This window comes from Rhipicephalus sanguineus, chromosome 3 (genome assembly GCF_013339695.2).
Source record: "Rhipicephalus sanguineus isolate Rsan-2018 chromosome 3, BIME_Rsan_1.4, whole genome shotgun sequence".
Taxonomy (NCBI): Eukaryota; Metazoa; Arthropoda; class Arachnida; order Ixodida; family Ixodidae; genus Rhipicephalus; species Rhipicephalus sanguineus.
In genome coordinates this window covers 129,060,052-129,074,929 of record NC_051178.1, presented here as the reverse complement: position 1 = coordinate 129,074,929, position 14,878 = coordinate 129,060,052, and the positions used below count along the sequence as shown (strand labels likewise).

Here is a 14,878-nt window from a genome sequence, read left to right as displayed (position 1 = left end):
TAGTTGTGAAGACAAAAGTTGAAAGTATACCTAGGTTCCGTAGTTCACGTGGACTCGGAAAAATAAGTCTTCACGTACTTATAAACACTAAGTTGCGTGACGCTTCTTTAAAGCTGAGTTGCATTCACCAATTCATTGGTTATTATATTCGTGGTAATGCACACTCAGCTGCATTAAATGTACGTTTTGACACGTAGTAGGGGTAATACCGCAGAAATTATCACAGTTCCGCTTTTTATAAAGTAGTTTTAAAGTAGTTCTTAAGTGGTAAGGCATATATATTTTACTTAATGTGCACTGCACTTTATCACTTGCTTTGTACTCTTGTAACACACAGGTGATGCCCATAGGAAATCGTGTTTTCTCTGTGGTAACCTACACCCCGACGAGAGAGGACAACGGCAAGCGACTTCGATGCGTCGCCGAAAACCCGAACATTGTGGGAAGCTTCATCGAGGCGTCGTACAGCCTTGACGTTCACTGTAAGTATACGAACTGCGTTGCGTTTTCCTTAATCGTATTATGGCATGTCGCTCTCACCATTGCATTCCAAGCAATCTGAAGGAATTGTTCTACTCACCTGCCTATAGCTTTCAGCGTCATTGCGGATATCCTGACACAGAAGGGGCGCACACTCAGCAATGTCGTCAACTCCCAATATGCTAAATTAGGCGTTGAAATAAGGACCACGTGGTAGAGTTTCTTGATACTAAAGAAACGAACATAATGAGTAGCGGCGAGATTTATCAAGGCGCCAGCCATTATCGTGACGTCATCCCCCGTTTGGCGGCTGAGCAGGCGGCTAGGCAGGAAGATGTTGCCAGGCACCGTCTTATGCTAGGAGTGTTATGGTGGACAGAAGTTTCGTGCCCGATGTTTCAAACCGTGGCTACGCCTTTAATGCTAGACGTATGCACTATCTACAACCGTGAACAATGTGAACTGGAACAGTGAAATTAACTTTTAAATGTCATAGCGGCTAAACGCAGTTGGCAAGCGCAAAAGTGTTCATGACACTAATTGCTCAAATGGAAAGGTTTATTTGGTAATTCGGCACGTCACATTCATATCAGTACATTACAAATAATCGTTGAATAAACACGACTTCGGTGTTCCAGCTCACATTGCTCACGATTGTAAGTGAGACAAACATATCGGCCCCCTTTAAGAACGTTCTTATTTTGTATCTTATTCTGTTTTCTTTTTGTTTTGTTTTTTTGCCCGTCATAGACAAACCCCTGGTGACGCTTCAGTTGGGAAAACGGTTGCGGCTAGAGGAGATCTTCGAGGGGCAAGACGTGTACCTGGAGTGCAGCATCGACGCCAATCCACGCGTGAGCGAAGTCGTGTGGCGCTTCGAAGGCAGCCAGGACGTGCACTCGGACCCGGCCGCCAAGGTGATCACGAGCAACCAGTCGCTCGTGTTTCAGGCCATTCAGCGTCTGAACGCGGGCCGCTACACATGCGTCGCCATTAACACCGAGGGCGAGTCGGTCAGCAACGAGCTACATCTAAAGGTCCAATGTAAGTGTTCACACTGCTATTCCATCGTTTCCGTTTTGCTTCCCGTTTTTTAAAATAAAAACGCAGCCAATGACATATTAGAATGATTCACTCAACCTTTCAATGTGCATAGCGACGGTATTCCGCTGGGTGAATACGATAGCCAGATACGGTTAAGAAATATTATTTATGGACACGTGCTCAAACAAGTTGACAGGCCAGCCCAATTCATCTTTTCACTCATTTCCTTATCTTAATCCTGAATCCTCAACAAACATAATAGGATGCAGCAGTGACTCAACAAGAAAATCACTCTACTGTCCTGCCGATTAAAAGAAAGTCTAGCCCTGCATTCAGAAATTTAGTTGTGCGTTAAGGAGGTTCCAGCCAATTTCCGTAGAGGACACATTACCTAAGCCGGCTGGCCAATCACAAGGATCAGTCACGCACGATAAGCTTTGTGAGTTTGACCTGTGAGTGACTCATCATCAACTTTAAAAATTACTTGCTTAACTCAAAATGGCCTCATCCTACGCGATTTCCATAGGCATCTATCATCGGCCAGTACCTGTGTTCGCAACTGTCGCACCCTAGTTTTCAACTATGCTTTTTTTTTCCTCACAGACTCTCCAGTGTGCTCCATTCGTCAGCGGATTGTCTACCCGGCTGCGGCCCACGAAATGCTGCAGGTTTCATGCGACGTGGACGCGCACCCATCGGCCGTCAGCTTTCAGTGGGCTTTCAACGGCAGTCTGCGCAACCACGAGCTTCAGACTTTCGTATCCGAGGGCAGCCGCAGCGTGGCGTCGTACGTGCCGCGCGACAAGGCAGACTACGGCACGCTCCTGTGCTGGGCCACCAACAAAATAGGTCGACAGAAAGAGCCCTGCCGTTTCCAGATCGTGCCCATAGGTGAGAGCATGACTCTCTTGCGTAATCTAGGTGAAGTCAAATGCTGTCACCTAAATTGAGGCGCTGGTTTTCGTTAGAGCCGGCCGAATCGAAACGTTTTTTTCTTTTCTTCCGGTTTCTTGGGCAGGTTCAGTCGAAACGGTTCAGCACCAGCTAAACTATGCAGTGAAAACTTCCCATGTTCTCATATTTCAATTAGTAAAAAAAAATAAGAAAGCTGGTTTGAAGCATTTCGAACAGGTTCATGTTTGTTTGCATAAGCAAACAATAAACAAAAGAACACTAAAATCTCACAGGGTCCCTTATGCATTCGCCTAAGACGACTCGAAGGCGAAAGCCATCTTCTTTTTCTCCTCAGTCGATGTATTGCTACCCCCTTCCCCCCGCTCCCCTCCGAAAGCTTTCTGCACCTAACGTGGTTTTGCACTGCCTCCGTGATCGGAGGCACCTTTCACCAAGCGACGATGTGATGTGATGACATCATGGTGACGTAAAAAATTTAGGCGACCTATGACGTCATGATGATATGATATGGTGATGTACTGCTACCTTTCTGAGTAACCATTTTAGAATGTCCCGAGAAGTAATCGCGGATGAAGGCAACAGACTTGCACCAGTGGTTATAGACCAATAGCGATATTGCGACTGCGAAGAGGCTGACTTCGTGTGTGTGTGCTGTCCCTCCCCCTTTTTCTATCTGCGTCGAACTTTCAAACTCCCCCATCCCTTTCCCCAATGTGGGTTAGTATACCAGCTTTTCTAGACTGGGTAACATCCCTGCCTTACCTCTCTCCCTCCCGTTCCTTCCTCCCTGAGCCAGGATGCTGTCTTTTTAGTTATTTCTTGTTTCATTTTCTTGTTTTATCGACATCTGCAGTTTCCGTCTATCTTTTTACTTGTGAGGTAATGGATGATTCACGGTTCACTGCCTTAGGACACTTTCATCTGTGACTCCGTTTGCTGAGACTCACACGTACGCACGTGTGTGTGTTCGGATTGTGTGGGCGCGAGATGCGAGACGGCACATGTCGTTCTTCTGCGGCAGGGCAAGACAGCGGCTCAAAGTTTGCGCTGCGTGGGTATCCGCACCCGCACTGGGAGCTTGACCGAGCAAGCAGAAGGGCACGACGTATGGAGAGATGAAAGAAAGAGTGAGAGATATGGGCATGCATCTATGCGCGCGCGCGCGCTCGTGTGCTTGTATGTCGATCGAGACAGCGTCGAGACAGCGTGGAGAGCCTGACCTCAAACAGCGGACTGCTTTTAGCGGATCATCGACTTTGCCACCCGACTACTTAGCTTGGCTGTTCGACGTAGTCACGTTGCATGCACTACGCTAATGTTTTTTTTTTTTCTTCCTAAACTCTTTTGCTCGTCATCTTCGTCACGATAAGATAGACAGCTCACTGAGCTTGAAAGCATAGCCACGAGAACGGGTGCTCCGCAAAAAAAAAAGAACTGTGTTTGCTCTACCGACTAGTGTACGAAGATGTATCTGCATATGCGTTTGTTACTACGTTATTGGAGATAGCCGTATATGGAAGGATTTCGAGCAGGTAAGCCGAAGTGTGCTGAAAGAATCACGTAGGAGAAGTATTTGCTCAATTCATAGACAACACAGGGCTTGCAGCACGCATATTACACACATATAAACACCCAGGCGTGTGACTTGAGGGAAGTCATTATCGCAATGAAAAAAAAAAATGTGTACGAGAGGTTGGAATGTAATGTGGTATAGCTCGGCGCACGCTATAATTTGGTTCTCACGCGTGGCTCATGCGAGTTGAATCTTTATTTTCTTTTTATTCTCCGGCTACGCAAATTTACCAGTGCGCAATGCGCTGAAAAACAAGCCGGAAGGAAGGAGAAAACAGCCGCAAAGGAGAGTGGCGTTTAAAGCACGACACAGTGTATACACGCACACGCCCTTCCACTCTCTTTCCAACCTTCATGCCAGCGATAAACTACCCCGCACCCAGCTAACGCCTGTTAAGTTCAATCTATCGATTCGTTTCAGTGTACTGTATCGCAGTGTCGTTGATTCAATTCTCGTGTGTTTCTACCGCTAACCGTTGTAACACCATCGTACTCTCTCATAAGTATTTCGTTTCTTTCACTGACTACTGCAATAAACAATCGCAACCAGTCGTAACTATATAGTGGGAAGCGGTGGTATAAATACCTTCTCGTCGTAAGTAAACTCGCCGCACCATCGCTCAACGTCACTCGAGGAAAAAAGGAACACAGACGAAACAGCTAGATAAATGACAGTCGTTTCGTTTGCTATCGCCTCACGCCTCAATAACTGGTTGCCTGCGCCGAGGGCGAAGGAAAAAAAAAAGGGAAAAAGAAAAGTGACGCATTCCGCAATTTCGCGCATCGCATTCTTTTTCCGTGCTGGCTGACGTATGTAGACGTTGTTTTGTTTTGTCGGCGCCTCTTTTTTTACGAAATAACCGTCCGTTGGTTCTTAATGGGGTTGCATTATTTGTACGGCGTCTCTCTTTGTCATTGGTCCTTTCGCTGTCCTCAATTAAAGGCCCCCGCTTTCTGTGGTTGTTTGCAGTCCAACCTTGAAACGCTTTCCCTTCATGTTTCGTTCGCGTAAGGAAGTGCTCATTTTTCTTTCATTTGCGGCGGGGGGGGGGGGGGGGGGGGGCTCGTTTATTCGATTGGGGTTTCCGATACGCACGGAAGCTGAACTGCCATTAAACGTCTCCTCCTCGAAGAAAAGCCAGCGTTCTTCATCATTTTCGTAAACCAGACCGCTGCGCGCCATGCCGCCTCCGCCCGCCGCCGACGCTCTGAGCTCAGCCATCAATTACCGGCGGTCCGTGCGCGCGACGCTCATCTGCAGATTACGAGGAGCCTCGTCGAAAGTGTGCGCGCGGAGTTTCAATGATAGAGGGTTGCCGTAACCGAACGCAACACTTCATCTTTCTTTCTTTCTTTCTTTCTTTCTTTCTTTCTTTCTTTCTTTCTTTCTTTCTTTCTTTCTTTCTTTCTTTCTTTCGTTGCCTCGCTTTGCTTTGCTTTGTTTTGCTTCCCTAAAGGCGTCAAGTGTCCCTACGGTGCTAGCCTTATGTTGTTCTGGGTGTTCTTTCGGGTTCGACTGACACTTGTGGTGGCAGCCGGTAAAAAAATTCAACGTGATGCTGCTCTAAAATAATTTGAATGCGAGTTTCTGTAATTTCGCCGTGACTCGCATCTCTATTTTGTATAAACTTAGGCACGGTGTTGCGACTGATTCTATGTCACTCAGTTAACCCCCTTCTCTCTTTATCATCTTTCTACTAACTTCATCTATAGCCTACGTGGCTCGCTCGATTTAGGTTACAGATGTGCGGACGCCAGCTCCGCACGTAGGTGTGAAACTCCTACATCCACTCTCTTCTAGTCTGCTATTCCTCTGATGCCTTCCCTGTGTTCCCTTACAGGCTGCAGAAAAGAGCGCCTCACTATCTTTCTTAACACTTACCACTACTCACCCCACCACAGGATAATCAACGGAGTGCTTCTTCAGTTAAAGGGACAATACAAAAAAAGAGCGATTTTTCTTGCATTAGCAAATTACTATTTCACAATATCGAAAGTGCCCTTCTTATAGCAAGGAGGCGCTTGATAAGTGAGAAAATGCGCAAAAAGAGAATGCAGGTGGCGCCGCCACCTTGTAGTTCCCGCACCAGCTCGCCGTGACGTCATAAAATTTGACGGCTTCTGCTAGAGCCTACGTAATCGTTTCTCGCTAAAAGGAATTTACGTCGTTTTCCAAGGGACACAAGGTCTTAACACAGCAAATTTCAGAAAACTTCGTTTAACCATGCAATGCGGCCAACATACGCAAAAAGACATTGAAATTCGTGACGTCGCACTGACGTTGACGTCCTAAAGTTTCGGCGCGTAATACAGACTTGCGACTTCGACCTTTATTTCCTCTTCTAATAATTAAACTATGACGTCGAAATTAATGCTAACAGAATTATGGAAGAAAAAAACTCGCAGGGTCCCTTATTCATTCGCCTAAAACGACTCGAAGGCGAAAACCATCTTCTTTTTCTCAGTCGATGTATTGATCCTCCCCCGCACCCTCCGAGATGTTTATGCACCTAACGTGGTTTTCTGCTGCCTCCGGGATCGGATGCATTGTAAGCTTTCTGCACCTGGCTTGGTTTTGCACAGCCTCCGTGATCGGCCCACCTTTGACGAAGCGACGATGTCATGTGATCACGTCATAAAGTGACGTCATGATGACATCACAAAATTTGGCGATCTATGACGCCATGATGACGTCATGTGGTGAAGTCGTCACGCGATGATGTTTTTTTTCCATCACTCGTGTTGACGCCGACGTCGCCAATGGTCAATTTTCGCGTTTGTTGAGGCATCTAACGCTTTCGCCCTAATCATTTATCTCTCTAAATTTATTTGATGTTTCTCTTTAGTGTGCCTTGATCGCCTTCGCCTACTTTCTGTTCCTCTCACGTCGCCAGGTCCCCCGAAGACCCCGTACAACTGCACGCTGAGCAACCAGACAGAGGACGCCCTCCTGGCCGAGTGCCGAGAGGACCCCAGTGGTGGCGGCGGTCTTCGCCAGCTGTACAACCTCGAAGTGCACGACATCTCATGCCACCGGCTGCTCGCCAACCTGAGCGCCGAGAGACCCGCCTTCTGGGTGCAAGGCCTTCCCGCGGGACTCAACTACGTGCTCGTAATATACGCTGTCAACGAGATGGGCCGTTCGCAGCCATTTCTACTGCGCGCCGAGGCAGCTGACCGATACTGGGACGGCATTTCGCGGCACGGTGCGTAAGCAAATAAATTACGGAACGTACTGTTCCTTCTGTTCACTTTGATAACTGTGGCAAGCTAACGGATATCATCGAAAGAGGCCTTGCAGTGCCGCTAAACAAAATGACGAAAGCAGAGGACATCAGATAACTCGTAGCAATATTAAATGATGGTACATGCACCCACGTGTTTTCCAAAGGTGTGTTTTTTGCATCTTAAAATGTTCCAAAGTAAGAAAAAAAAAAGATTTGAAACTTGACACTGCTTCTTTAAAACATGTTTCTTTAGTTCATGTCCCATGCCACTGGCTGATCACCCTTGTTATTTGAATTACAGAATGAGGACTGACTGTAATTTTCTCTTTAGAACAATTCTAACACAGGTATTTTTTGTGAACACGAGCCCACTTCGTCAGCCTTAAGCAACCCCGAACTGCCTTCTGTTTGTTAATACTACGGGAACTGATGTAGCATAGTTCTGATCGACGCATCTTTTATATCCACAGAAGCAACAAGGAGCAACGTCACGCTGCTCTTTGTTGCAAAAACGTAACTTCAAGTTGTTATTAACGAGCAGCGTTACGTACAGCGCGTAGTCTGCGAGCGCTCAAGCTACGTATTCTTCTTCCGTCACTTCACATCCCGGATTTGCCGGGGAAATAAGAGGATGTAAAAATAATAGCAGGTTAAAAGAACAACCAGAGCACTGTCTTATACGCCTCTTCTATCGATTGCCGTTTAGTGGTCTCTGAGGTCTGTGCGAGAGTAAAGATCGAAAGATTAGAACCGCGGGGCGGGGAGAAATGCCTATACTTTGTATTGATCTGACCACAGGCAGGAGCAATCAAGGATGCAATGCAGGCTTCGCTTGTGTTTCTCAGCTTTTGCTGCGCTATCGTCAAGGTTCACAAACTTAGAGTTGATTGATTGATTGATTGATTGATTGATTGATTGATTGATTGATTGATTGATTGATTGATTGATTGATTGATTGATTGATTGATTGATTGATTGATATGAAAACCATTGTAATCGGTGGCTTTAGCTCATTTGTCATGCACGGCACTCGCGCCATGCCACTGCGTGCGCATCTAGGAGAGCGGCCATGTGCACATGCAAGGCTATTCAGCAGTCGTGAATTTCGATATGCGTGCCAAACGAAGGACACCGTCGGGTTCTCTATCTATTCGCAGGGGCAGAGTGGGGCGGCTGCGAGCAGAGCAACTCGCTCGTCGTCATTCTCATCGCAGTCACCTTCGCCGCCGTCTTCTTCCTCTTTCTGCTCGTCATTGTGGCACGCTGCCGGACCAAGAGGCAGCGCTTGAAGGCCAACACTGGTACGTTTATTCACGTATGCGCAAGTGTCTGTACGTGTGCGCGCGAATGAATGAATGAATGAATGAATGAATGAATGAATGAATGAATGAATGAATGAATGAATGAATGAATGAATGAATGAGACTTTATAATTTTGACTGCCACGAATCTAGATTTCCTTCTTTGTGTGGAAGTCCGCCCCTTCGAGTGACACAGATCATTCAGTAGACTTGTGCTAGTGCTATAGGCAATTTCTAAAAATCGTGCTTGCTCTAATATTATCGTGATTGTTTTTTTTTTCTGTTTCTGAAACGTGGCATCATTTCTTCAATATGCAGTGCGTTACGGCCGTCGAGTTAACGTGGCAGACGATATAGAGGGGAGACAAACTGGTTAGAAAACGGACTGTGCCAACAGTAGTTGCAGCCTTCTCAAGAAAAACGCCTCGACAAACTTAACCCCGAAGGCTTTTATTATTAGTAGCATCCTCCGACCAACTCTTTGTCTATTATTGCAGCATTTTTAGATGTTGCCTAGACTAAATAGATAAAACAAATGAAAAAAAGGTTAAGAAATAGAAAATATCAGTGTATGATTTTGGACATGGCGACTACTGCAATCATATAACCTTGTTTATTGAATCTCTTCATGAAATGAGTCGATAACAGGACTCTATGGTGCGTCCAATGGCACGACAGTCTATTGCAAGTATGAATGCGCACTCGTCAGTCATGTGGCTGTTCAGCTTTTTCCTTTCGTTTCTTCGGTACCACTTTCTTTCTCTTTTCCACCAGACGCTTCACTAGTCATTTAGACATTTTTCTTTCTCTACTTGATCTATCCTCTTCATTCTTTCGGTGTTTACACGCAGCAGTGATTTTCTGTCGGCCTCAAATAATCCTTCTGATTTCATTTTTCCAGGTGACAAAATTGTGCAAAACGGAAAAACGTAAGTACCCGTCATCTTTTCAATAACTTCATGCACTGACCTAAAATATATAAAGAGAAAAGTAGAACACAACTCCGATATTCAGAAGTAGTATTGTAGGCATATGCAGTCCTTATATCGATGTCCTGAGAACCTCTAAAATACTTCGTTAAACACGTCTTTTCCTTACTCACGATATGGCAGCGATATAACAAATCCATTGTTACGCAGTTCACGCTGCTGCACAAATTTACTGCACAGGCGTTCGTCTGTTTAGAGGACTGTGTAGCGAGGACGATTGTTCTCTGGTTCTTCTCCATGATCCTCCCTCTTCAGTTTTTCTTCATTGTCGCGTTGTACCTAGCGCAACTCCTTCTGCGAATCCCCTAAAACATAATGTCAGAAGAGACTTCCTTTTTCTGAAATTCTGTGTCGGGTACGCGTCAATGCCTATGTGAACAGTAACCGTTTTCTGCGGTATTATCTTGCCGGTTAGTGGTTCTTTCCGCTTCTTCGTTTGATTAGCATGTTGTGGCACACGAATTAAGAGCAGCCTGTTTTAAGCGCACTAAATACAAGTTGTGCCCACTTCTTTCTGTTCTTGCGTCCGCAGATCCCCTCGACCTTGCGACGGACCGGTCAACATGACCACTTTCACCTGCGTCGAGGGTGACGACCTCCGTCCGACCGTGCTGGAAACGTCGCCGACCAAGCCGCCATTCCACGCCGACTACATCACCAACGTGAACAACCACACCCCGTACTTCTGCCGCCAGAAGATCGTGGACTTCTGATATCCGGACGTGCTCTCCGCGAGCAGCGGAAAGGAGGTCCCGCGCATGACTACCTTCGGCGGCGGTGCTACTTCGCAGGAATACAGCGACAACTCGTGAAGAGATGAGTCTCGTGGAGAGACGTGTGAGCTGACCGGTTGAGTCGAGAACTCACGGTGGAGGAAGTGTTAACGATACCTAGTCATTCATGAGGGGTGGCACCGTGAGTGGACCTTGACCGCCGCGACTGAAACCCCGCGTCGGAAGATAATGGTCTCGTCGCTGCTTTTACGGCCCTGAAGATAACGTGGGATCTCGAAAAAACGTTCAACTTCGGTGTATCGTTGTCGCCTGGGAGAAAGTTCAGCGACAGAATGAAAGCGTCAACTACTGGCATTTCTTCTTGAGTGCGTGACCACGGTGGCAGATAAGAAGGAGTCGCTGGAAACTTTTACGATGCCCCGGATGTGCCACGGCCCTTCTTTGAACTGGTGCGTCAGTGATGTGTGCGAACTGCAGGTTGTTCCTGCGCTAGCCATAGTGACTATACAAAGGTTTTTGCCAGAGCCCGTGTACTGGGAAGAAAGACTACGAACGAAGCTGACTTTGTGTCAAGTGTGCGCGGTTGGACTGCCACGATGCCAAAAGAAAAAAAAAAACACGGAAGTGATCATGAACAATAGGTGCTGTGTCGAGAACTAGAACGCGGGTACACTGGTGTAACTACACCGTGCGACTGGAGAACAAAATAATATACTCACCTTACGATATACGTCCTAAAAAAACACTCAAAGACACTCATGTACTTGAGCTTTGCGGAGAGAACGTTCAGTCGTGCTCGTTCTATAGGCATTTAAGGATCTCTCGTGATGCGTGCGGGCACAACCTCCTATTCTATCCATCCCTACTGTGTCTATGAAATACTTGTAGTGTGGTCACCTTTCTTTTTTTTTTCTCCGTAGCACTCGCTCGCATTATGTCATCCGATGCGCTAAGAAATTTAACGGTGAAGTGTCGCGAGGCCCTAGCAGTCTCTTCTCACACTCAGCGCGCTGCGGAAAGAACGACGTTCCACATAATCGCAAGCACGCCTGTTAAACGATTCCAGGTAAAAAAAATAAGCGCTCGTGAGCTCGTTGAAAGTAAGAACTGAGAGAATCGAGGCTATAAAACATACTAGCCATCTCTTGCGACCTTTGCGCTCTGACGGTGAGATTACATTCAAAAGGTTGTATGTGAAGCATGGCTCATACTGCGCGGAATAGGTTATACATCTGAGGGTAGAAAAAAACGTGGGAACGGCCCCGCGAGCAGCTGCTGCATATATAGAAGAGGGGGATTGCGTGCGTGGTCACTCGAGGATATTTTGAATAAACGCCTAGAGTAGTTCTCAAGGTTCAGCTCAGTCCGGGCATCTTTCTGGACGTACCGTTTACAAGCCATGGAGAGCTCACGGAAAAGAAAGCACGCGATGAAGAAAATTCTGATGAAGCTGCGCGGGATCTATGTTGTCTTGCGCGTGGCGAGCAGGCTTTCCGTCCTCGTGAACATCGTGAAGGCGGCCTCTACACCGTTCATTCCAAGCTCCACCTCATTGAAGTTGTCTGAACGAATGACCCTCGAAACGCTGTCGTCTCGAACGCAGGGAAGGATTACGCAGAATCCGCAGGACCTCGCTCAAGTGCCGCATTCCTCCGTTGATTGCGGTCGTCGACTTAGGCACTATTTTGACAGACCACCGCTGAGTGGCGGGGTAAGTTTAGCTAAACGTCAGTATGTACAGAGGAGCCCCAAAACGCGTATGCTTCAACTTGAACATTATTAGTATTTCTGTCATTTTCCTTCAACGTGTTCGTCTTCAACGTGAACAGCATTTCAGTTGTGACACATTATATTAGGCTATCATGACGGTCCCCGTTCAAGAGCAGAACGTTCCGCTGCTCCGTGTCCGATGGTGATGGTGTATCAGAAGACTACGTTGGCTGCGTCGGATATTCTTCACATGACATACGTTACCTCCGTAGTGTGAGTCAACGTATCTTAAGCAGCCTATTCCATCCGGTTAACTCCAGTTTGTAATTAGAAAGACTTAACCAAATAAAGCGTGAAAAAAAATTCACCACTGTCCATTCCAGGACAGATGCTGTTGTGATAACGCTTTAATTGCTGCTCTGGCGGTCGCGTGACTCATGGCACACCTTCGAGAGGAATCTAACATACCGTGAAAGTTGAATGGCAGCTCTTTACGTGGTCGTCAGATGGCAGCGTTTCGGTCCGTACAGATGTACAAGGCCCCGTCTGTGAATCCGTCGCTCACTTTAAAGAGAGAAGAACATTACATGAGCAAATGAATGGGCGCAGCCTTTACTAGTCGAGGTCCTCGGCTATTCTAGATGACAACGGAAATACTGTTCGGGAAGGTAGAAAAGGCGAACTGCACTTCAATGGCGGCGGCTGCTGTTACGTACGTACGTCAGTTCTTTCGACCGCAAAGCTGTATGCTCCATACACGCGTCTGTACATACAACAATCTATATTTTATACCACGTGCAACGCTCATCGCGGCCTCTTCATCGAAATTGCTTCATTTCATGACAATTACAGTGTCGTATTTATGGTGAGTGCGATGAACTAAAAAAAAATAAAAGAAACACGCGTCTATATAAATATAAATACTTATAGATATCTATATACATATAAGTGTACACATCTCTGTGTGCGTGTCTGTGTGCTTCAAACTTCGAGCTTTCTATAAAGGTCCTCTCGTTGCCTTCTCCCAACATGTCTTTTTTTTTTCTTCTGCAATGTGACGCATGTGGTATCGCTTGTATGTGAGATAAATTGTTTCGTTAAGTATCGAGCCGCGTCATGTACGCGTTCTTATGGTTTCTGAGGATGAAAAGCTTTCCATCTCGCTCTAGACGCATTGCTCAGTACGTGATAAAAGAACACCGCGTGGTTGTTTCTTTCTCTGTTCTATTTCATGTGCTGTACTTAGTTCTCAAAGCACGCGCGGTTCAACTCGTCTTGTCACAAACACTTACATCTACCACCGCGTTCGCTTTGACTGTCGACGGGGCTGCATTTTGCTGTGTTTCTCAGGAAGGAGGAGCCAGTGCACCGCAACAGTCCAATGCGCCCTCGCGAAGGAAGGCGGGAAAAGGGAAATGATGCATCGACACAATCAGGTTGAAGTGTTAATAAACGTACGAGTTAAAGGAGATTACCATTTTGTGTGCTTCAGTTATTTTGCATGCGCCGACAGCGTGTTTTGAATTCCGTCGGTGCTATGACAAGAGAGGGGGAAAAGAGCGGGTGAGGAGAAAAGGAGGCGATTGTTCACTGGGCAACTTCAAGTGCTTATTGCAAACGTGATCATCACGGTGACCTACACTTCTGCTCACGTGATAAGAGAAATACATCGCTGTTCGGCTACATAATGCAGACTCCACGCGACCTGCCTTCGGCAGGTCGGTATTTGGTTGGCATCGCTATTCTACGTACAACTCCTCTCCTCGACGTACGCCGATGAAGAACACCGTAACGCTTCGCGTGCCAGCGGCACAAACCTTCTTTTCTCCTCTCTTGTTTCGCTCTCGCGTGTGATTGCAGGTGCGGAATTCGAAGAACGCACGCTGACACCGCCCCTTGTATGTACGAACCCTGATTGCGCGAATCTACAGTTTGTCTTTACGGTTCTTCCTTATTTATACGCTGCTCGCAGTCAAGTTTCGTTTGTGAATGCAAGCAAAAGTGCACTCTGAAAGACCACGTGTTGTATGAGAGCAGATTTTGCTATAGTTTTTTTTTTACATTTTTTTAACGCGACTGTGAACGAGTAACCGCATGTCAGCGTTCTTTGTATTCTGGACAGTGGCGCGCAATCGCCTCAACCGCCCGTACCGATGGCTAGCATAACACTCGCCAGCGACAGCAATACAAACACCGCCACCATTCCACCTCCGCTAACAAAAAAAAAGCGAGACAACGCAATAATCTCCGCTCTGCAGGCGGTAGAAACTGTAGCAAAGAGTGACAACACAATCTGCTTTTATGAGCAAGAGATGAACAAGGGGAGACTAAGACTGGAGAGCACAAATGAACTAGAGACGACCAAGGGAATCCTGATCGTGCAAGGTTGGTAATTTTGTGCGTCAATCTTCGAGGGTCTCCTTTCTCATCCTACAATCTTCCAAATCCTTCAGCAGCCTACCCGACACAATGTAAGGTAAGAAACTAATTCCTCAGAAGCATGCACCCAAGAAGAACGACCACGTCTCATCTCGTCGGCCTCGTGGATGTTCCATTAAGCCCACCACCGTGGCCGAGAAGTTACCGGTTCAATTGTGTCGACGCGATCGATTTGTGCCTTGTCACAAACAGGCGACTTCGGACGGTAAGTAATATCAGGCCAAGTAATAAGCCTGTCCGCCGAACACTCTTGTGTAACGAAAACGTTGCGTCACACACGCTTAAGCAAGCTACTCCTTCCGAGACCGAAGCCTGGGCTGCGCACTGCGAAATTCAGTTTGTGCCGCTCCTTCAGACAGGGCTGCCACACGGTGAAGTCATCGCTCATCTCGACAGGACAGGGGCGCTCGCTACAGACAGCCTCCTCGTCGCTAAAGGGGCAACAAGAACGTTACTCTTTTCTGAAC

At 46.8% G+C, this 14,878-nt stretch overlaps 1 protein-coding gene across 1 annotated transcript in view; it reads left to right on the top strand.

Annotated features, from left to right (window-relative positions):
* The window catches only part of LOC119385835 (hemicentin-1), a 102,194-nt gene extending 88,756 nt beyond the window's left edge, over window positions 1–13,438 (top strand). The window contains exons 8-14 of the mRNA XM_049414129.1: window positions 338–482; window positions 1,231–1,524; window positions 2,128–2,415; window positions 6,906–7,217; window positions 8,396–8,539; window positions 9,441–9,468; window positions 10,061–13,438. Coding sequence (XP_049270086.1) covers window positions 338–482; window positions 1,231–1,524; window positions 2,128–2,415; window positions 6,906–7,217; window positions 8,396–8,539; window positions 9,441–9,468; window positions 10,061–10,241 — 1,392 coding nt within the window. The 3' untranslated portion in view covers window positions 10,242–13,438. The remainder of the gene's footprint in view (window positions 1–337; window positions 483–1,230; window positions 1,525–2,127; window positions 2,416–6,905; window positions 7,218–8,395; window positions 8,540–9,440; window positions 9,469–10,060) is intronic.
* Window positions 13,439–14,878: the final 1,440 nt, after the last annotated feature.